Here is a 20,915-nt window from a genome sequence, read left to right on the forward strand (position 1 = left end):
CCGCATAGAGCAGGCGAGGGGCAGAGCGTCGCCGGACATCCGGCCCGCTTCCCACAAGGCGCCGCGGCCGGAGCTGGGCAGACGTGTCTCCGCCACCGCCGGAGCGAGAGATCGAGGAGGGATCGGGATCCGCCAGGTGAGGAGACTCCCCCCCCGCCGCCCCCTCCCTCCCTCCCCCCTGGCTCGCCTCGCCTGACCCTCTCCCCCCTCCCCCCCCAGGATGGTGACGGACGTGCAGCTGGCCATCTTCGCCAACATGCTGGGCGTCTCGCTCTTCCTGCTGGTCGTCCTCTATCACTACGTGGCCGTCAACAACCCCAAGAAGCAGGAGTGACGCCCCCGAGGAGCAGGAGGAGGAGGACAGGTACCAAGGGGGGGGGAAGGAGGGGGTCGGGGGGGGACAGATTCATAGCCAGAGGGGGATCAAAGTCTACAGCTGCCCTGGCAATTCTCTGCCTCCACCGCTGCAGGCAGGAATGCTTGTTGGAGACCATGCGGGGAGGGGGGAGTGTTCTTGGGCTTGGATCTTGCTTGCTGGTTTCTCACAGGCATCCAGTCGGCCACTGCAAGAAGCGGAATGGTTTCTTTAAAGGTGAAGGTTCATTATTGTTTCACAAGTTGTGTGTGTCTTTAAGGGCCAGGGCAAGTAAGGAGACCCAGTCTTGCAGCTGTGAAACATAGCAGGTGCTGCTGAGTTGTGTTAATTAAGCTGTGTCAGCAATTGGGTCTAGTATACAGTGGTACCCCGCAAGACGAATGCCCCACAAGACGAAAAACTCGCTAGATGAAAGGGTTTTTTGTTTTCTTGAGTTGCTTCGCAAGACGAATTTCCCTATGGGCCTTTTTTTTAAAACCGCCAATGCATTTCTATGGGAAACCGTCAATACACAGTGGTGCTTCGCAAGACGAAAAAGCTCGTAGAACGAAAAAACTCACAAAACGAATTAATTTCGTCTTGCGGGGCACCACTGTATAAGGAGCAGCACCCTGGGGGATGGGTTGGTGGTTGGGTCACATTTGTGGTTGTTATCTTTAGAGTATAAGGAGTTTTTGTTCTTAAAACCTTGTTTAAGTACTTTTTAAGTCTCTTTTTAATGCATGGTCTCCCCAGCAAGCTCTCTGCAGCGCTACTAAACCGCAAATAGCCAACACTAGCTAAGTTGGGAATGCAAAGGAGTCAGGCTTGCTCATTGAATCTCTGCAGAAGAAAGAGGCCAAGATGTCTCCTCTGCGGAGGTGAGCTCGAGAAGCGCCCCCCTTACCTCTCCCCGTTTCTCTTCCCACCCTCAGGAGCCGCCGCTGCCAAGCAGGAAGCCATGGCTGGAGCGAGGCCCCCCACCCGACGCCCCCCACCCGGGTCCGGACGGCCCCTGCAGACGCCGCCAATGATGCCCGCCGGTGGTTGATTCTTTTTCATTTTGTCAAACGAAATTTATTAATACAAACGTGTTCACAAGACAAATCTCCTGTCAAAAAATAGCTTCCGAGCCAGTAACCAACTATGTACACAGCTGCTGCAGAAAGGGCCTGGTGGGGGTGGGGGTGGCGGGCGAGGCTGGTCTTTCCCGGGGGCTCCTTCCCAGGCCAGCTGGTCCGCAGGGCACAGGAGGTGGATGCCAACTAGGCCCTGGGGGGCGCCTTGTGTAGCTGGCCCCCGCTGGGAGAGAGCGGCCCCTCGTAGGCAGGGAGGCGGCTCAGAGCCAGGACCATGGGCTGCCTTGTCCCAAAGAGCAGCTTGGGCTTGAAGGGGCAGGGGCGGGGGGGAGGGCTGGGGGGAGGCCGGGGCAAGCGCTCGCCGGACGCCGCCAGCGGGGAGGGTGTCTCGGGCGGTCTCTGGCGCACGACGGGGGGAGGCGTCGGTGTCGTCGGCGTGTCGCTGGCGCACTGTTGCGGGGCGGCTGCGGAGGCGCTGGAACTGGTGGGCCGCAGCTGCTCCGGCCCCCCTGGCGGCTCAGGCCTCTGTGCAGAAAGACAGGATCTTGTGGTAGGTGAGCTGGGGGGGATCTGCTTGCCCCGGGATGTGCTGCAACAGAGAGATCTGGCTCAGGGGGGGAGGCGAGCGGCGTCACCGTCGGGGCGAGGCTGCCCCCCGAGCTGCTTCAAGGGGGAGGGTGGCCGCTGCCTACGCCGCGGTGGATGCGCTTCGGCTGCTTCTTCTTCCTCTTCGGCCTACAGGGCGGGGGCTCTAGGGGAGGGCAGCGGCTGCAGGGGAGCCATACCTCGTCCAGCAAGACCTTGGGGGGGTTGCACAGAAAAAGCGGCTCTTCCCTCTGGCCCGTGGCCGTCAGCTCCGGAACGTCCAGCGGAAACTCTGCAAGGAGAGCAGACCATCAGCAGCAGGAGCAACTCCACTAGGGGAAAAGGCGGAAACACAGAAGGGAGGCTTCGCAGGAGGTCAGTCTAACAGGAATTAGCTGTTATAGTCGGGGGGGGGGGGGGGAGGCCCAGCCTGCCTGCTAGGGATGCTGTCAGGGTGGCACTCCTGAATCAGCAGGGGCTGCTTAGACTAGATGATGCTGGATACCACTTTGTTTATAATATATTTACAACAATATAAAACAAAACCATGCAGTAATAACATAGAAAGTTTAGAACAAGTTAAAAGCCTCATCAGCTCTGGGAACCTGCAACCCCCATTCTAAGGAGGGACATGTTAGAGCAGGCATAGGCAAACTCAGTCCTCCAGATGTTTTGGGACTACAACTCCCATCATCCCTAGTTTACAGGACCAGGGGTCAGGGATGATGGGAATTGTAGTCCCAAAACATCTGGAGCAGGGGTCAGCAAACTTTTTCAGCAGGGGGCCGGTCCACTGTCCCTCAGACCTTGTGAGAGGCCGGACTATATTTTGAGAAAAAATATAAATGAATGAATTCCTATGCCCCACAAATAACCCAGAGATGCACTTTATATAAAAGGACACATTCTACTCATGTAAACACGCTGATTCCTGGATCGTCCGTGGGCCGGATTTAGAAGGTGAGTGGGCTGGATCTGGCCCCCGGGCCTTAGTTTGCCTACCCATGATCTGGAGGGCCGAGTTTGCCCATGCCTGTGTTAAGAGGCTTACAGAATAATGTGTTAAGAGGCTTACAGAAGAAGAGGAGGAGTTTGGATTTGATACCCCGCTTTATCACTACCCGAAGGAGTCTCAAAGCGGCTAACATTCTCCTTTCCCTTCCTCCCCCACAACAAACACTCTGTGAGGTGAGTGGGGCTGAGAGACTTCAGAGAAGTGTGACTGGCCCAAGGTCACCCAGCAGCTGCATGTGGAGGAGCGGGGAAGCGAACCCGCTTCACCAGATTACGAGTCCACCGCTCTTAACCACTGCACCACATGTGGAGAAAGTGCCCCCCCCCAACACCCTAATACTAGAACCTTCAAATGTGGGATGTCATGAATCTACTGCAGGAGAGCAAGTTGAGGAGAAACAATCGGAAGGACTTCCCCACAGAATGTAATTAAAACTACTAAATTCACTTCTACAAAATGTGATGTTTACCAATATTACAGGTGGCTTTAAAAGGAGACTTCGACACAAATTATTTCACTTATGGGTTCCTTCTCTACAAGGCAACCCAAACCAGTTTACTATGCAGTAAAAGCAAACTGAACAAGTGTGTGTGCGCACACACACACAGAGCTAAAACACCTGCATATATATATGAAAAAGCTTACACACAGAAAAGTAGTTTAAAGCAATGCATATATAAATCCATTCAGTTCTGAAACAGATACCAGCTGGGGTAAAAGGCTCCACTTGAAAGGCTTGTGTTAAAAAGGGAAGAAAATGTGCCTGATATATGACAGGGAGTTCCAAGGGGCAGATGGCCCAATTCTGACACTACGGATAGGACCTCCTGGTGCAATAGTATCTCTGCAGGTGTCCCCTCCTGTAGAAGACAGTGACTGGTTGGGCGTGTAGGAATTCATGGAGAAGAAGCCGTCAGTGGTTAATAACTAGGCAGCCAACCTCACATACTAGGTGCTTTGCAGGGAGAATGACATTATGCTCTGTAACTTGGAGGCTTCCCACAGGCATCTGGCTGCCACTGTGAGAACGGGATGCTGGACCAGAGGGCCTGATGCTGCTGTCTGAAGGCTCCCAAGGTGCCATCTCTGCCCAGCAGGCCTGGGCACAGGGCATCTCCTCCCCCCGGGCACCTAGCAGAGGAGCCTACCTGGCAGGGAACTCTGAGCTGGCAGCTGCGAGGGGGAATATTTCCACACCTTGAGAGAGGAGTCATCACTGCAGCCATTGAGCCCGAGCAGATGCTGGGACTGTCCAGCCGGTCTCCTGCGGATGGGGATCCGGCTCGGCCGAGGCATCAGTATCTCCAGCCTGTGGGGAGAAGAGCGCAAGGCTGGGAGGGGGCTCAGCAGCCAAGCCATCAGGCAAGAGAACTGGGAAATGTTGAGCAGCAGCCCAGGTATCTGCCTCAGTTCCTGGGGAGGGATAAACTTCCAGAGGGCCAAGGCAGGCTCTGTTTTCCTGCTCTCATGCCTGTTCCACCTCAAGCACAGCAGGGAGGTCAGTGCAATCTCCGTGCCCCCCCCCCCCGGGTGCTTTCACTGCCTGCTGTCTTGCAGCCATTACCTGGGTGTCTCTGAGAGCTGCTCACTGTTCAGCCGCCTTGAAATATTCTGCCAAAGAAAGAGAAGTCAGAGGCTGCCTGGCTTGCTTGAGCTGCCATGAGCAGTGGAGCAGCCACAGGCAAGGGGGAGCCTTAGTTTGGGGAGGAGGGGGAGTAAATCAAGGCCCACGCCTCCTGCTGCTTTCTGGTTGCAAAAGAGGACTGCTGCCCATGACTTCTGGCTCAGGGCTGCAGTCCAGCTGCAAGCTAGGAGCTGAGTCCAGCCCACCCACCTGTTTAACCTCTGCCCCTTTACCTGCAGCAAGGCTAGGCCACAAGGTGGAGGCGGTTTCAGCTCCTCACTGGGGTGCTCTGCCTCCTGCAGTCCATTGCAGCCAGGCCCTGCGTGACCAACGAGAGAGGAAGGGGGGGAGATGAACATCCTCGGAGGCAGCGAGAGGTGTTCCTGGTTACAAGGACTGGCTGGGAAAGGGTTGTGCTGCCCCACAGCACAAGGAGAGAGGCCACTAGCCAGGCCATGGTAACCCTTCATGGCAGGAGGGACCAGTTTCTGCTGTCCTCTGCCTGCACAGCCTCCAGGCATCAGCAACACAAGCTCCAAGGTTTGTCAGGAAGGATGGAGTGATCCCCTGAGAACACTGGTCCTTGCATATACAGTGGTACCTCTGGATATGAACAGGATCCGTTCCAGAGCCCCGTTTGCATCCTGAAGCGAACAAAACCTGTGTGGGTTGCGATTTGCCATTTCTGCGCATGATGTCACTTTGACCGTCTGCGCATGCGCGAGTGGCGAAACCCGAAAACGCTCAACCTGAAGCAACTTCAGCCTGAAATATGACTGTACCACAAGTCTCTAGGACTGGTTGTACCCTCAAGCAAAGCCCCGGAAATTATGGAGAACTCCCCTTGTTCTAGGCCAGCCAATCTTCCAAGTAATTGGCCAAGCCAAAAGCAAAAGTGCTCAGGCAGAATGCCAAGCTCCAGAGAGGCAGCGATGCTTCTGAGTGCCACTTGCTGCAACAGCCACAGGAGGGAAAGGGGCTCTTGGGCTCAGACCCCGCTGTGAGAACAGGATGCTGGACTAGATGGGCCACTGGCCTGATCCAGCAGGTTGTTCTTAGGAGAGCCTCCACATCCCTTTCTCCACCTGGAACATTTCCAGGCCTCAGTGACGAAAGCGGGTCAAACAGCCGGCTTGCCGACCTGCTGCCCCCCCCCCCAAATGCAGGGGCAGGAGCTGCTGCTGGCTTTTTCTGAGCGGCTCCCACCCCCAATGCCAAAACTGCGCCGTCAGCCTCCATCTCTGCTCCTTTGCCCCAGCCTGAGAAAAGGCTCTCCCACCAAGGCCCTCGCCCTGGGTCGGTTTCCAAGGGAATGCATCATCTGCAGGCCTCTTTGAAGGCAGCTGTCCTTCTCTTCCCCAGGGTGAACAAGCGAAGGAGGGCAGCGACATCAAGGGTTCAGCTCTGCTCCTGCCGGCCGCCCATGCAGGACACAGCTGAGTCGGGGGCTGTGCTGGGAAAGAGAGCAGGAGCTGGGAGGCAGTCCCCGGTCTAACAAGAATTCGCTTCTACACCTTTGAAACTATTAAGATCAGAAATATACACCTTGGGTCTCTAATTCTTTTATCACCACCTCCCAACTGACCAGGGACTTTTAGAAGAGAAAGGAAGGCAAGAGGTTCCCTGCTTCTGCTGCTTCCCTCTCTCGCCTGACCTGGGCATTGGTGGCACCTGAGAACCGGCAGGAAGAGGCCAGTGCTTGACTGGCATGCCGGCCTCTGCCCCGGGCTTGCTCCAGCAGCCAAGGGGCTCACCCTTGTGTTGCCAAGGCGGCCTTTAGTCCAGCTAGGGTGAAGGAAGGCCTACGCACCTGTCACGTTGAGGGTGGCTGGGAGGGGGCAGGAGCCGAGGCCAGGGGGCAGCTGGAGGTGAGAGGCCGTCCTGGTGGAAGAAGAGAGAGGTGGGGGCGCCTGGAGGTTGCTCCCTGCCGCTCGCAGCAAGGGCTGGTGCTGGTGACGGCGCTTCTCCTGGACGCGCGGCTCTGAGCAGGGAGAAAGGACAAGGCAAAGCCGAGGAGTTCTGCGAGCGGGCAGCGGGGTGGCCCCTCATGCCCCTCCCTCCCCGTCGCAGGGCTTGAACACATTTCGCCCAGAAGAAGCCGGGGTGGGGTGGGGGAAATCCATTCTCTTGTCTCCAACAAAGGCCAGTTCTTGAGATCACAGCTGTTCTGTTCACTTGGGGAGGGGGGCAGATCTGTGCCCCCTATCTGCTGCCCCAAGGGAGCCCAAAGCGCCTGCATAGTGGCATCCAATTCTGGAGGGCTGTCGGGCCCCACTGAGAACAGGGGCAGCAGTGGGGAGAGGCACTGGCTTGGCTGGGGCGATGTGGCCTTTTGAGGGCCTCCAACCTCAGCCCAGGGAGAAGCCCGTTTTGTGGGGGAGGGAGGGAACAGCAGCAGGTTGCTGCGCCTGCAGAGCTACAAGGTGGTGAGCCCCTCCCCTTCGATACACTCGCAAGCCGGAAGCTTTCCTTGGGGTGGTGGGGGCACAAATCCCACAATCCTTCAGTGCATGCAGCGACTGCATTATATATCTCTCTCTCTATTCAGGCTATCTCTATCCTTCCTTCAACAGGAGGAAGAGGAGGAGGAAAGAGAGAGGGGCATCTCTGCAGCAGTGCTAGGGCTGCTGAAGCCACACTCAGCTGCCTGCCTGTGCTTTGCCCAGGTCCTTCCTTCTTTCTCAGCACACCATCATCATCTTCTTCTTGAGGTGGCACTTGCCTGATGGGGCTCTATCAGCCCAACTGACTGAACTCCTCGACTGTGGGAGGGAGGGAGGCAGCTAATCCGTGGGGAAAGCGGTTGGGCCTTGGCAGGGAGAGGCTCTCATCTTTGCCTGGGCACAAAGCAGCTCACTGGGCAGCCTCAATCAAATTACTCTTGGCATAATCTGACTCGCAGGGCTACAAAGGATCCCAAAGGCCAGGGGTGGCCCAGGATGTTTTTGTGGGCAAAATGCTCAACACCGCTGCCCCACTGCCCCAGCCATTGCCCCCACACTGCTGCTGGCAGCTGCACCCTCACCTGCCGTGGCATCTGCAGTGCCACAATGCAGAAGTAGCTGGGGCGGCAAGGGGGCGTTGGTGCAGGTGGAGCTGCAGGTGGGGCTGGCGGCGGTGCAGTAGCAGGGAGCCCAAGGCAAACGGCTTGGCCTCACCTCATGGAAGCTCCCTGAGCTTCTTGCAGGAAGCGTGGGAGAGGAAGGTGGCCCCTGCCACACGGGGGCTGGCCTGGGAGAAACGCCCCCTTCCCTAGCAGGCGCCCTGCTGCTGGAGAGCTCCCTCCTTCCCTGCAGGACCAGCTCACCTGCCGCTTCCTCAGGAGTAGCGCCACCAGCAGCAGCAGCAGCAGCAGCAGCACAGGCCTCTGCCCAGCGCTCTACATAAGACCCCCACGGGTCCCCTGAAGCCTGGGGTTCCCCTCGGTTCAGAGAGCAGGGCGGGGGGCTCGGGTTGACTGGGGGCCAGCTCTCACAGGATGACTGGGATCTATTGTGGAACACTTTTATTTCACGAGAAAGAGGGAGGGAGAGAGACAGAAAGAGAAAAGGCGAGGTTCTTGCAAGGCTGTCACTTCTGCCAGCGCAGCCACTCCCAGATCCTCCGGATTGCGCCCAGCACGGATCCTCCACAGAGCTTACCTCGCACGAGCGCCAGCACCCTCGAGGCACCTTTCGGGGGGCCCTGGCCCATGCCCAGGGGGCCATCGGGGTGGGAGCAGCTGAAGGTGAAGCTGGGCGAGGTCTTGACCTGCGGGGACGCCACCTGCTGGTTGCTGCTGCTCCCGTTGCTGAAGCTGCGGCCCCGGCAGAGGGAGTTCTCGGAGCTGGAGGCAGAGACCCCGCTGGGAGGGAAGGCCAAAGGGAGGCGTCACCGCCGGGGCAGAAACCCAGCGCGCCCGCCCTGCGAGGTGGCCCAGGAAGAGGCAGCCCTGACGCCCCAGGTTTCATTTCTCAAGGTGTATGAATAGGGGCACGGGTGGGGATTCCCCCCGCCCCCAGGCCTCTATCATTTACTCTGTCTTGCAGCACAACACCATCCCTCCTCAAGATCTACCCTTAAGCCTCTCAGTCCCTCTATCCTGCTGGAAAGAACTACGTGAGCAATGGCCACAAATGTGCCTCCGATATTTAAATACGCGCAGTTGCATATTGCCAGCCGTCCCTGTGGTTGGGGGCATTTATCCCACGCTGGTTCCAAAAGAGTAAAATGGGCCCTCTTTGATCCCTGCTGAAGCCAACCACGGGGAACCACGGCTAGGGAAAAGGAGGCTTCTTTCTGCAAAATCTGACTGGGATCCAATGCTGTGCTTCAGACCAAGCCTGCCCCCTCCAAGATACACCCGTCCCATTTGAAAACTGCTGTTTCAAGCCTCGCAACCTGTCCTTGGGCCTGAAGGTGATGGAGTGGGCCACCCAAAAGTTGAGATTTAGCAGTACAATAATTCCTGCACTGCAGGGGGTTGGACTAGATGGCCCCTGGGATCCCTTCCACCCCTACAATCTTATGATTCTTCGATAATCCTCTGGGGAGAGGGGCTTCTGCCTGCTCTACTGCCTGCTTGGCAAAAGGTCAGCTCTGGTTCTCCTCCTTCACCTGAGCCTTTGATGGGACCAGGAGGAAGAGGCTTTGGCGGCAGCAGGCGCAGAAGAGCAAGAGGGCCCCAGGGGCTCGTGGGTCCTGCATCCTGACTAGAGCAGGAAGGCCTGTCGGAAGGGACCCTGGGAGCCCTGGCGTCACCCCGCCGGCCTCTGCCCAGCCCCAGCCTTCGTACTTGGTCCCCTTGGGAGGAGTCTTGGCCCCCTTCCTCCGGGAGCAACCGGCCACGCCCCTCATGCTGCGCACATGCTTCATCATCCAGGCACGGAGGTTGCTAAGGCAGCTGTGTTCGGAAAGGACGATCCGGGGCCAGGGGTTGCATTCGGCCATGTCCAGCGCTGCGATGGCCAAGGCCCTTCCCACCTGGGCGCAGGGAGAGAGACACCAGGAAGCCCTGAGCACTGTGAGGCCCCAGGCAAATTCACCGGCTCTCGCAGGCAATACAGCTAAGAGAGGAAGACTTGCTGCTGCTTTTCTTTTGCCTGACCAAAACCACTCAAGGAGGCCCCATCCGCCCTGGGGGCAAGTCCCTGGAATTATGCACCCACTGACACCCACACAAAGCTCGTCTAATAAAGGGGGGCGGGGGAGGCTGGTACCTGCTCAAAGAGCTCCACTGTGTATTTGGAGGGGAATGCTGGCAGAGGAGGGGGGGTTGCCCGCCCGTTATCGTGACAAGCGGCTGGAACTGCGTTGACAGACCGTCCCGTGTTGTAATTGCACTCCAGCGTGTAGCTAGAAGGAACAGAGGGGTTATAGGTTGCCTCCTGCAAACGTCTCTACGCGTGTTGCAAAAACACAGAGTTTAAAAGACAGCAATTCAATTCTTGTGCATGTTATCAATGAAACGTGTTCCTGTGGACACCCAGCTCCACTGACATGCTCACCACAGGCTCCCCCCCCCCTTTATTTTTAAACTGATCCCACACCAAGAAGCAGCCGGGTAGGATAAAAGACATTTCCACCTGGCAGTGTTTAGGATCCACCAAGCATCAGGCTTTAACGGTGGAGGGGAAGAGGGCTACCTTTTGACCAAGGAGGAGGAGGAGCCCCTGCTGCCCCCAGGCCAGAAAGACAGACCGGACTATAACCACCCTAACCAACACACTACCAAATGCGGACTCCGATCCACAATGAACTGGGCCTCATCCATCCTGCCCTCAGCCAGCACTCAGGCCACCCAACTCTCCCCAGCTGCCTATTCTGCCAGGATCCTCTAATGAGTGACTCTCAAAGGAGGAGAGGACTGATGCTCCTGACCGTATTTATTCCGTGGTCCAAATCAGCTCTGAGCTATCTAGAAGGGGTCTCTCTTTACAGAGGCAGAATCTTTCATATTCAGAAGCTGTCTGAAGGCAGGTCTGGAGCAGAAGGCATAAGTGGCTGGTCTGTCGGTGAGGCCGCGTCCTCTGCTCACCTGTGAATGATGCCCAAGGCCTTGTAGATGGCCACGCGCCCGCTGCCCTCCTTCGACTGCCCGTCCCGCTTGTCCTTGGCGTACATGTTCTTCTCGGAGAAGTTGCAGCCCGTGAAATCAAAGTGAGCAGAGTTCATGGCAATGAGCTTGGGGAAGAGCATGTTTTCAACCTGCAAGATCAACCAGAGAGGTTGGGGCTGCCGTTTCTCACCTACGCTCAGGCACAGCGAGCTGAGCTCACCCAATGAAACTGACACCAGCAGAGTCCCCAGTGCTACTCAGCAGCCACCCCCAGGAGACAGCTGCCCCTCTCCAGCCCAGCTCAACCTCCTGCCGCAAGGCCAACACAGCAGCTGGCTGGGCATGCGCAGAAGGGAGCATGCGCAATGCAGCTGATGGAGTTGGGATCCCAGGCAGAAAATGATAGAGGCCAGGAGAGGAAAAAGCTGGGGCTCAGCAGACCAAATGGAGACACCCAAGAAGGGGAGGAAGTCTGCAATGGCCCTCCCAGATTGCACCTAGAAATCAGAGAAAAAAGCCCAGCAGTGCTAGCTGTTGCTTATTCAGAGGCACTAGAGCCTTGGCTGGACTTGGAAGGGGGGTCTTCAAACACCTCAAGCCTGGGACTGTGGGTCCTCCCCCCATTCCCTTCTTGCCCACTGTGGACTCACGGACCTCTGGCTGCTCTCCTCTTCCTCCTCACCTGGTGAGCCTCTTCGAAGATGTTGTTCCCGTACATGAAGCAGCCTCTCTTGGAGGCGTGCCCGTGCAGGTCGACGTAGTAGGCCAGGCCACTCTGCTGCGGTGGGATGGCTTCCGGGGCGGGAGGAGAGCGGACCTCGGCTTTCTCCTCACCGAGCGTGGGAGGCGGGTCTTCCGAGAGGATCCAGACATCCTGGTCCTTGCTCCCTGGCGCCTCTGAGGGCTCGGGGTCCTGAGGCGAGGGGACGCCAGCATCCCTGGGACAGTTGCGAAGGTTGTTGGCCTTCTCCAGCTCAGAGAGGGGGGCCTCCTCGCTGGGAGGGCAGTTGCGGGTGGAGCGCTGGTTGGCAGCCTTGGTGCCGAGGGGAGGGACGCAGGCCCGCCAGTCGGGCGAGCCGGGCTGGACGCGGTTGTGGACGTGGTGATAGAGCATGACGGCCTTGGCCCCGTAGACGGCCGGGTGCAGATCAACGTCCGGGTTCAGATACTGGCGGTTGAGGTTCACGCCTCGAGAATCTGTCCTGTGGGGACGAGGAGGAGCCTGAGGGGTCAGCCACGCTGGGCAAAGACGCCTTCCTCCTGGGTACTGGGCGCAGTCGCTTGGTTGTCTCGGGCAGGAAGAGACACCTCTGGGCCAACGCTCCCTTCAGATGGGTTGGGGGTGGGAGAGGAACCCCCCCCCAAAGGAATGTCTCTCTCCAGGCCAACTGAACTGGCCAGTTGCCTTTACCCAGCATGAGTCTGCAGCGACAGAGGCTTCGTGGAGGGATCTGTCCCACCAGCCTGGGACTTGAGCTGGGGCTGGCCACCCCTCTGTGTTTATGCTGGCTTTACTCACCGGTAATGGCCCCGCACCACTCCATCCGGGTTCAGCATGGGGATGAGCTTGAAGACAAACATGCGGCGCAGCATCTGGGCCCGAGGGTCCTCTTCACGCAGGATGAACTCCAGGAAGCCGTTGAAGACGAAGCTGGAGGGTGTCTCTCCCGGGTGCACCCTGCTGCTTAGGAAGAACACCTGCTGGGGCAGTGGGGGCACAGAGAGAGAGAGAGAGAGAGAGAGGATGATCTGCTCCTTTCCCAAACTGGACATCTTCCGGGGTCTCTGCAAGGACTCTTGCTCCTCTCAAAGCTACCACAACAGGCCTCCTGCCCACCCATCTGCTTGTGCGGTCATTTATCTCCACACCACTTTGGAGCTAGTTATCCCCAGGCATCAATCAGAAAGAGCTCACTCCTGCCTGCAGCCTCACCCAAAAGAAAGGGGGAAGAGAAGCAGAAGGAAAGAAAAAGCGGGAGGCTGACAGATCCGAACTTGGGAGAGGCAGCTTTAAAAGGGGTTTTCTATGCTCTGTTTAAGAAGAGCAGAGCTGGAGATGGCACAGATCAGGAGGAAGGCAAGAGGATGGCAGGAGAAGGAAGCACATGTGGATGGTCAGGAAGAAAGAGAGAGAACAGGGAAGGGACAAAGACCTAGGAGCCAGAAGCAGAAACTGAAATGGGATCCGCTGAGGCATGAGGAGCCAATACAGAGCAGGAAGGAGGCAGAAATCAGAAAGTTTGGGTAGGTGAAACTGGGGTAGTGGTTGCAGAGAAAAGCACAGGCATAGAGGAAGATGCTCAAGAGACAAACCAGGAAGGATGGCGCTTAGATGCCTGCCTGAGGCAATGTGGGCCAAAAGGGCTTCTACTTGTGTCCAGAGTTGTCCAGAAACAAGGGCAGGGCAGGCTGCCCAAGCCCCATGCTCCCCACGTGGGCACCAGCAATGGCGGGGCACCCTGCCCAACGGGGGCGGCAGCAGCAGCCAACTCACCCTCTTGCCCACGAAGCTGTGGGGCCGGGGGGTGTGCTTGTCCGGGAAGAGCTTCTCCAGGCGGGCCTCCCTCTCCTCCCGCAGGCCGTGGAAGGAGCTGATGGTGAGCAGGTCCACGCGCAGCTTGTCCAGGGAGTAGCACAGCAGCTCCCGGTGGTAGTAGATGGAGTCCAGGGAGCTGCAGGGAGAGAGCAGAGCAGACAGCCTGTCTCCCAGCCAGCAACGCCCCGCAAGGCCAGAAGGAAGATTTGCTTCTAGAGTCTCTTTCTTTTTTCAAAGTTTCTTTCCCACAGACTCCCCTTTGCCTGCCCAGCATGCAACAAAGACTCTTCTTTCCCCACCCATGATCTTTGTTGCCTGACCCTCCCTTGTGCTCCTTCCCTCACTCCTGTGACGAGGGAGGTGGCCAGAGGGGCTTCTGTCCTCCTCTCCTCCCTCCCCTGCAAAGCCAGGCTCTGGTCCAGGAGGGACCTCAAGGCAGCCTGACTTTGCGCCTGGGGCCACCTGGACCTTGCGAGGGAACCAAAGCAAGCACTTACGGGGTCCCTCGAAGCGGGGCCTCCTTCCTCCCCTTTGCACGTCCTCCTTTGGGGCATTTCCTCGCTCTGTGGCCGGTGGGTCGCGGCTTCCCCTCAGCCTTCCGAGAGTCCGCACCTGCCTTCCGACTGACTGTGCTATAATATTGGGCATGAGTTTAGATGGGAAGGGAGGGTCTTCCCGCCTTCTCCTGACCCCCCCCCCCTTTCACTGGTTCTGACTCCACAACCCTGCCTCCCTCAACAACAGCAGACCAAAGGAGCCTCTTCCCCCAACCCTGACCAAGGCAGCCTCAGGTGGGAAGGTGGGAACAGTGGGGTGGGGATCCTCTTCCCATTCAGACCAGCCTTGCCCTTGGGTCGCTGCCCTTGGGTCCTTGCCGCTAGGCTAGCAGCAGCCACTGCAGATATCCAAGGGCAGGCAGCTGGCAGGCCCCCAGCAGAACAGCCTGAAATCAGGCTGAGCAGATCTTCCTTCATGCAACGCTCAGTTCGCCTAAGGAATACTCCTTTGCACTTGACCAGGTCATGGAGTGAGCTCAGATAACTAAGGAAGAAATCTGCACTGCTCGTGTCCCTCACACCAGCCAGCAAGGGTGGTTCCATTCATGCCCTGCATCCAGGCTGCCAAGGAGGCTCCGGTTAGCCATTTCTGGACTGGAGAGGTCTTTTCCCAGGAGGGCGATTCTTCTGCCCACAAGTGCTGCCCACACAGGAGGTGGCAACAGAGGCCAAAGGAAAGCAGCTGTCCGAGAAGAGCCCTGCCCAGCCTCAGCCCAGGAGGGCTCCTGCAGGCTCCACTTTTGTGGGAAGCATTCAGAGCCCCCTTCTCTCATTAAAGAAAGCATCCTGAACAACTAAACACATACAACAAAACACATCTTCACACAACAGCCAGCTGGGGGAAAGGCAACACAGCAGAAACCAGCAGAAATAAGGCGGCGTTTGTGCAAAAGCCCCTCTGTCCCCTGAGCGCTTTCAGGAGCGGGGGGGGGGGGGGAGGGAGCTAGGAGGGAAAGGGCCAAAGGGAGTTACCAAGGAACTGCAAACAAGCACCGGTGGGAAAGGAGCCAAGTGCTCCAGGCAGTGCCAGAGTCTGCACCAAAAGGGAGCCAGAAAGTCCCCACTAGGATCTCTGGCATGACACAGAACCCTGGGAGAGACCCACAGTCCAACCAAGGACCTATCTCTGGGCACCCCCATGACCTCCCTGGCAACACCCCAACTCTTCCCCACCTAAGGAGTTTGGCCAACTTCACAGGAGCCGGTGTGCAGTGACCAAGCGGGGGGGGGGGGGTTGGGGGGCAGCCATGTGTCAGAGGCCAGGCTCACCTGCTAGCAGAGAGGTGCCTGCACTCTGCAAAGTGGGCGTCCAGCTGTGCCAACATTTCCTGGCACTCTGTGTATGAGAAGGGGTAGCAGAAGGCAAAGAAGGTGGTGGCACCTCGGCAGTCCAGGAAGCGGTGCACAAAAGAGAGGACAAACTGGGTCTCCACCATCTGTACGGGGAAAAGGAAGAGGCAAAACGGGCACTGAGTGGCCATTGCCCAGGCATAATCCTTGTGGCAGGAGCACGACAGACATCAATCAACACACGCAGCCTGCTGTGGTTCAGGGCCGGGCTGAAGAGTCTTTGCTCTCTGCCATGACCTGAATCGGGTACCTGGCAATGGACACCATGCTCACAGCCCACCTGCTGGGTCTCCTGACCTTCAGCACTCTGCCCTACACTTTTGTGGCAGGGACATAACACAAGCCTGTTGTGGGGAGAGGGTCAGAGCCCGTTCAAAGGGCAAGAGGAGGCAGAGAGGGGAATGATCCTGGCTAACATCCAGGACTCTTGTTATGAGGATGGTGTGGGCCAGGGGCTGCCCTCAGTGCCAGCCTCAGGGTCATGCCGTTGCTCCCTGGCACAACAGTAGGGAGCCAAAGGGAAGCCTGGCATACATAATCTGGAGTCTAGCTCATCTTTCTGGGCAGCTCGCACAAATAAACACAAGCAGGTCTATGTGACTGAGCAGAACAGCCTGAATCAAACCAAGCAGGCAGTTGACTCTTGGCAAGGGGGAAGCAGGCAAGGAATCGGCTTTCTGGTCCCTTGGAAGGACGATGGAAGGAGACCTCAGGCAGGGGAGCCAAAATGTCAGAACTCCACTGACTGGAGCCTGGAAACCTCCTTGCTCCCCTCCTTCTCCAGCCATTTGCAGCCCAAAGCTGGTCTCGTCTCACAGAGATTCGCGTCCTCCCCACAAGGGAAAGCCCAGCCCTTCCCCGTGAGGCGCTGCTTTCAGAGGCCGTGCCCACACCAGTCCAACGTCCTTCCCCAAGGGTCTCGCCCAAGAGATACCTCGAAGGCGGGCCGCTCGCGGATGCGCTCCCAACGAGGCCTGATGGGCACCGTCTTGACCAAGGGGGCCATCCCCTGCGAGTACAGCTTGGTCTGCTTGTTCATGTTCACAATGTGGATCTTGATCAGCTTGCCTGGGGCTCCGCCCCTCACGCTAAAGTAAAACCAGGACCTGGGGAGTGAAGGCAATCGGGAGAATCAGGGAAGGGTCTGGCAGGGGTCCTGCCCCCCCCCATCAGCCCAAGGCCCTCTCCACCTCCGACCCGAGAGGAATCCAGGTGTCTCATTTGCTATGCAACCTCCCAACACTCCACCCTGGGTGCCCTTTGCAGAGCCTGGCCCAGGGGACAAGCTGCCATGCCTCTCACAGGAGGAAGGAGGCAGCCACAAGACCTTTGCAGCACCAGGCAAGAAGAGAGCCAGGGTCAGGCATGCCTTGGCAAGGGGCAGCAGAAGGAGCAGCATTTTTTAAAGAAACCCACAGCTTTGCCATGGGGGCAGCGGCTGCCTAATGCCACAGGCAATGTTATCTTCCATTTGGAGGAGGACTTTGGAAGCAACAGCCCAAGAAGTTTCAGCACTTCCAATTTCAAAGGGGAGGTGAGACGAGTGCTGGTGTAAAGACCTGGGTGAGAAAGGCCTTACCTGACAGCCCCATGCCGGGTGCCTAGCAAGACCTCACAGAGGGCTGGTACCTCCTTTACCTGTTTGCATTCTCGTATTCTGTGTCTCCGCAATCTGGCTTGGTCCACACATTGAACTCGTAGTCAGCAATAGGGAGGGAGGTGCCAAACACCATTGAGGTAGCAGAGGTGCTGCTGCTGCCGCTGCCGCCATTTCCGGCACCGTCCCCATCGCCCTCCAGGTGCTCCACCTTCTCCACATGAGCCAAGTTCCCCGAGTCAAACTTGGAGCTGAACAAGAGGCCACCGCAGCGCACCTCCATCGTCACCTCGCCGGCAGCAGAGGGGGCTCATTCTCCTCTTTGCAACAGGTGGGTCTGAGGATTTCCTACAGGGCAGAAGGGAAGAGCTGTATTTGGTTCGCACAATTCCTCACCTCTTTGCTGCAGAATGAATCCAGTTTCCTTGTCCTGCTAGTGGAAGAAGGCTGCTAGGAGAGGAAGCCCACAGTCTAAGGGAAAAACCCCACGAGTCTATTTCTGGCCTTGCCAATCACAAAACCCATCTTCTCTTCTCTTTCCTTCTTCTCCCACCAACCTGAGATGTTTTTCTGGCACACTCCAAGTACTGCAAAAGACAATTCCCTTGAAGGCCTTCCAAAGCACAACAAGGGAGGTGTTGCAACCCCCCCAAAAAAACTGGGGAGAAACCACTACACACTCCAGAATACAAACGCATAAACACATACCCTCGGTCATTTACCTGCTGTGGGGAGCAGGCTTACCAAAGTAACGACTTTGTCCAGCAGCACCGAGATACAGGACATCACCCAGGGAAACAAGCCCGACTCTTTGATGTTGGGGGCTATTTGAGCAGCTGGGCAGCCTCCATCACCCCCTTTCCCCTCTCCCTCCCCACTGGTCTCTAGGACTGGGCCAGAATGAAAATGGCATGCCAATAGGGAGGCTTCTTGCAAGAGGCCCATTGTGCCATCATCACCAGCATCACCGTCAGGGCCACCTGCTCCTCTTACTCTCTGGCCCCCTCCAGCGTTGACAGAGAGCTCCAGGCTCGGCTTAGGAAGGAAACCAGATCCCCAAGGGGGCACCCTGCCTGCCAACAGGAAGGCTGCCCAGCCACAAGGCTCAGCTGGTGTTTCCAAGGAGGAGACCCTGGAATGGCACAGGTCTGGCTGCTTGGCTGGCAGCACCCCAGGGACAACATGTCATGGGGAAGCAGGGTTTGCCAGGCACCTAGTGTTGGGGGTAGAGGCAGCAATAGGAACCTTGTGCAGCCACCAGCATCATTGTGAGCCTCTCTCCATGGAGAAGTGCTGGTCCTGTCCTGCAAGAGGCCATTCCACTCAGCCACAGAGATGAGAAACTGGCACAGGCAGCACAATGTGGCAGGAGCAGGAAGCAGAGCATGAGGTGTTCTCTATCTGCCCCCCTGGATCCAAGCTGGGAACTGTGCTTTTTACCCACAGTTACGAGTGAGCAGTGAGGTAGTACAGTTTGTGGCTGGCACACAACTTTTCAAGGTGGTGAAAACCAAAGCAGGCAGCAGAGCTCCAGAAGGATCTTTAGACACCGGCTGGACCGCAGAACAGCAAATCCAACTCAATGAAACTGAGGGGGTTGGACTAGATGATCATCAGGGTCCCCTGCAACTCTACAATCTAGGATTCTATGATGCACCTCAGGGCAAAACCCCTTAACTGTTGTTAGTGTTGTTAGCCGCCCTGAGCCTGGCTTTGGCTGGGGAGGGCGGGATATAAATAAAATTTATTATTAATTATTATTATTAACTGCTTATATACAGTGGTGCCCCACAAGACGAAATTAATTCGTTCTGCGAGTTTTTTCGTTCTACGAGTTTTTTTGTCTTGTGTATTGACGGTTTCCCATAGGAATGCATTGGCAGTTTTTTTAAAAAAGGCGCAAGACGTTTTCATCTTGCGAAGCAAGCCCATAGAGAAATCCGTCTTGCGAAGCAGCTCAGAAAACGAAAAACTCTTTCATCTTGCGAGTTTTTCGTCTTCCAAGGCATTTGTCTTGCGGGGCACCACTGTACTGAAAGTGCCAGAATTTGCAGCAGCTAATCAGGGAGCAGGCTTAAGTTGTCCTGGGACAGCAAAATGAAAACATCAGCCTGGTCTGCTGCAACCGTGAAAGAAAAGGTCATCCGGAATAGGAAGGAGGCTGGAAACAAGCCTGCCAGGATCACAACAAGGCCAGGATAGCAAATCCACGGGGCCAAAAGGACACAGCGAACACGATGCACACTTCGGGTCTCTGTGCCTTTTAAGCAGAAGGTTGCGGGGCTGGAAAAGTTTCAGAAAAGGGCAACGGAAATGGATTGGCGGATCGAAGAAAGGCTACGACGTTTGGAGTTTTTCTTACTGTCCCCCCCCCCCCCCAGGAGAGGAAGAGGAGAGCCGGCCAAAGGGGCGTGGAACTAGGCGGGGGGGAGGGGGGTCCCTCTCTCCCTGGCATCATAACTGGGCATAGCTGGCAACTTTCAGATTTGAAAATAAGGGATCAGCAGCCTCACCTGTCCCAGGGACAGGCTACGGGATACAGGGGTACCTCGGGTTAAGTACTTAATTCGTTCCGGAGGTCCGTACTTAACCTGAAACTGTTCTTAACCTGAGGTACCACTTTAGCTGATGGGGCCTCCTGCTGCTACCGCGCCGCCAGAGCACGATTTCTGTTCTCATCCTGAAGCAAAGTTCTATTTCTGGGTTAGCAGACTCTGTAACCTGAGGTACCAGTGTATCTAACAATCCGAGATCGCAGCGGGAAACGGCTCTGGAATAAGGGAATTTCCCGCAAAACGGGGGAAGGTTGACAGCTCTGTAACTGGGGGGCGGGCAAGGAGGCTGAGGGGAGGCGGCAGGAAGCTTCCTTTGGGAAGGAAGGTCCTGGGAAGCCCAGTCGGGAGCGGAGCCTCCCTGCCCCGGGCCAGTCTACCTGTCTGCCCGCCCTTTCCCGGCAGCCCCCCGTGGGTCGGGCGAGCTGGGGGGGCCTCCTCCCGAGGCGGGGTCCGCCGTCGCCCCTCTGCCCGGGGGCGGGGTTCCCGTCACGACCCTCCTATGCATGCGGCCCCGGCCCGCCCCGCGGCTTCCCTGCGACCGACCTGCCTCAGCCTTCGCCGCCGCCTCCGCCGCCAGGGGCCCCGGGCCAGGCCAGCCCTTCCCTCGCCCGCTGCCAGGCAACAAGAAGGCCGCCGCGCATTGGCCGCGCCTCGCGCCCCCCATCACCCCGGCGCGCCATTGGCCCGCCCGCCCTCTCCATAGCAACGCCACGCGCCATTGGCTGGCCGCGCCCCGCCTTCCGGGGAGCTGTTTGGTCGCCATGGGAACCGCGCGGGGGGAGGCGGCCGCGCGTGCGGGGCACGTGACTGCGCGAGGTGGGCGGGGCTAAGGTGCCTGCCGAGGTTATAAAGGGCCGGGGCAGCGCGTGGCGTCTCAGTCCAGCCCGGGAGGAGCCGAGGGAAGAGGAGGGCGGGAAGGGAGTCGCAGTCACGGCCTCTGGAAAAGTTACTTCAGGCGGCCGGGGGAAGAACATGGCACGCCGAGGGAATGTTTTCCATTAGCAGGTTGTCAGTGGAGAAATTTACAGGCATTTGGAATGAAGTTACATGGTTTTAGCAGAAGTGTTATTAAGAATTATATGAATATTAAATGTTAATGTGCTAAAGTGGAAAATTTAAAGTTAATTTGTGTTAGGATAAATTATAGAACAGAAACTGAGAAAGAGGGAAAGGATTTGTTGAATTAGCTTTTGAACTAGAATACAAAAAAAGGAGGTGCGAGGAAGTCAAGGAAATAAGCATATGAAAGATAATGAATCGAAAACTGGATGTGTATTTATTTTTTTAATGTTTTAATTTTTTTCTTGGTGTTTTGGGGTATTGTTTTTTTTCCTATTTTTGTTGTACTGTTTGTTAAATTTTCACTGCTTCTTTATCTTTTTTCCTTTTTCTTTTTGTAACTATTAAACTTTTAATAAATATCATTTAAAAGAAAAAAGAAATTTACAGGCATTTACGGATCAGACCTGAGGTATAAATCTTGGTTTTTACATTTGCTCTGGCGAGAAGGAGGAGCTCATGGGATCAAACTCTTATGCTCTGTAATGGTCATGTAGAAAATGGGGGCGAGTGCTTTAAGCCAGGAGGAATCAAGCTTGCCCTGGAAGAGCTCTGTTTCAGGTTGG

The 20,915-nt window shown here is 56.8% G+C and overlaps 2 protein-coding genes across 23 annotated transcripts in view; one reads left to right on the forward strand and one right to left on the reverse strand.

Moving 5' to 3' along the window:
- The window catches only part of OST4 (oligosaccharyltransferase complex subunit 4, non-catalytic), a 247,664-nt gene continuing 226,749 nt past the window's right edge, over positions 1 to 20,915 (forward strand). Inside the window, exons 1-3 of one of the 2 annotated variants that reach the window (XM_083432842.1) lie at positions 1 to 136; positions 220 to 364; positions 1,291 to 1,304. In XM_083432842.1, coding sequence (XP_083288968.1) covers positions 221 to 334 — 114 coding nt within the window. In that variant the 5' untranslated portion in view covers positions 1 to 136; position 220 and the 3' untranslated portion in view covers positions 335 to 364; positions 1,291 to 1,304. Of the gene's footprint in view, positions 137 to 219; positions 365 to 1,290; positions 1,496 to 20,915 lie in introns of those variants that run through there. The other variant, XM_083432841.1, reaches the window with a different exon arrangement.
- AGBL5 (AGBL carboxypeptidase 5) lies at positions 1,407 to 19,938 on the reverse strand. Of its 21 annotated transcripts, none has more exons than XM_083432512.1 (19): positions 19,834 to 19,938; positions 16,777 to 17,083; positions 16,073 to 16,244; positions 15,058 to 15,224; positions 13,729 to 13,863; positions 13,190 to 13,367; positions 12,215 to 12,393; positions 11,378 to 11,897; positions 10,675 to 10,844; positions 9,857 to 9,992; positions 9,433 to 9,620; positions 8,300 to 8,502; positions 7,966 to 8,160; positions 6,469 to 6,639; positions 4,892 to 4,977; positions 4,599 to 4,645; positions 4,183 to 4,343; positions 2,220 to 2,311; positions 1,407 to 2,023 (listed from the first exon to the last, which is right to left on the reverse strand). In XM_083432512.1, the coding sequence occupies exons 2-19, from the start codon at positions 17,016 to 17,018 to the stop codon at positions 1,952 to 1,954; spliced, it is 3,114 nt and encodes a 1,037-aa protein (XP_083288638.1). In that variant the 5' UTR covers positions 17,019 to 17,083; positions 19,834 to 19,938; the 3' UTR covers positions 1,407 to 1,951. The 21 variants fall into 21 exon arrangements, 19 of the variants coding, with proteins under 19 accessions (XP_083288638.1, XP_083288647.1, XP_083288637.1 ...); XM_083432521.1 differs by having other exon boundaries at positions 2,220 to 2,351; XM_083432511.1 differs by lacking the exon at positions 19,834 to 19,938 and adding an exon at positions 17,444 to 17,638.

The sequence above is a fragment of the Podarcis tiliguerta genome (genome assembly GCF_965153285.1).
Source record: "Podarcis tiliguerta genome assembly, chromosome: 3".
NCBI classification, from domain to species: Eukaryota; Metazoa; Chordata; class Lepidosauria; order Squamata; family Lacertidae; genus Podarcis; species Podarcis tiliguerta.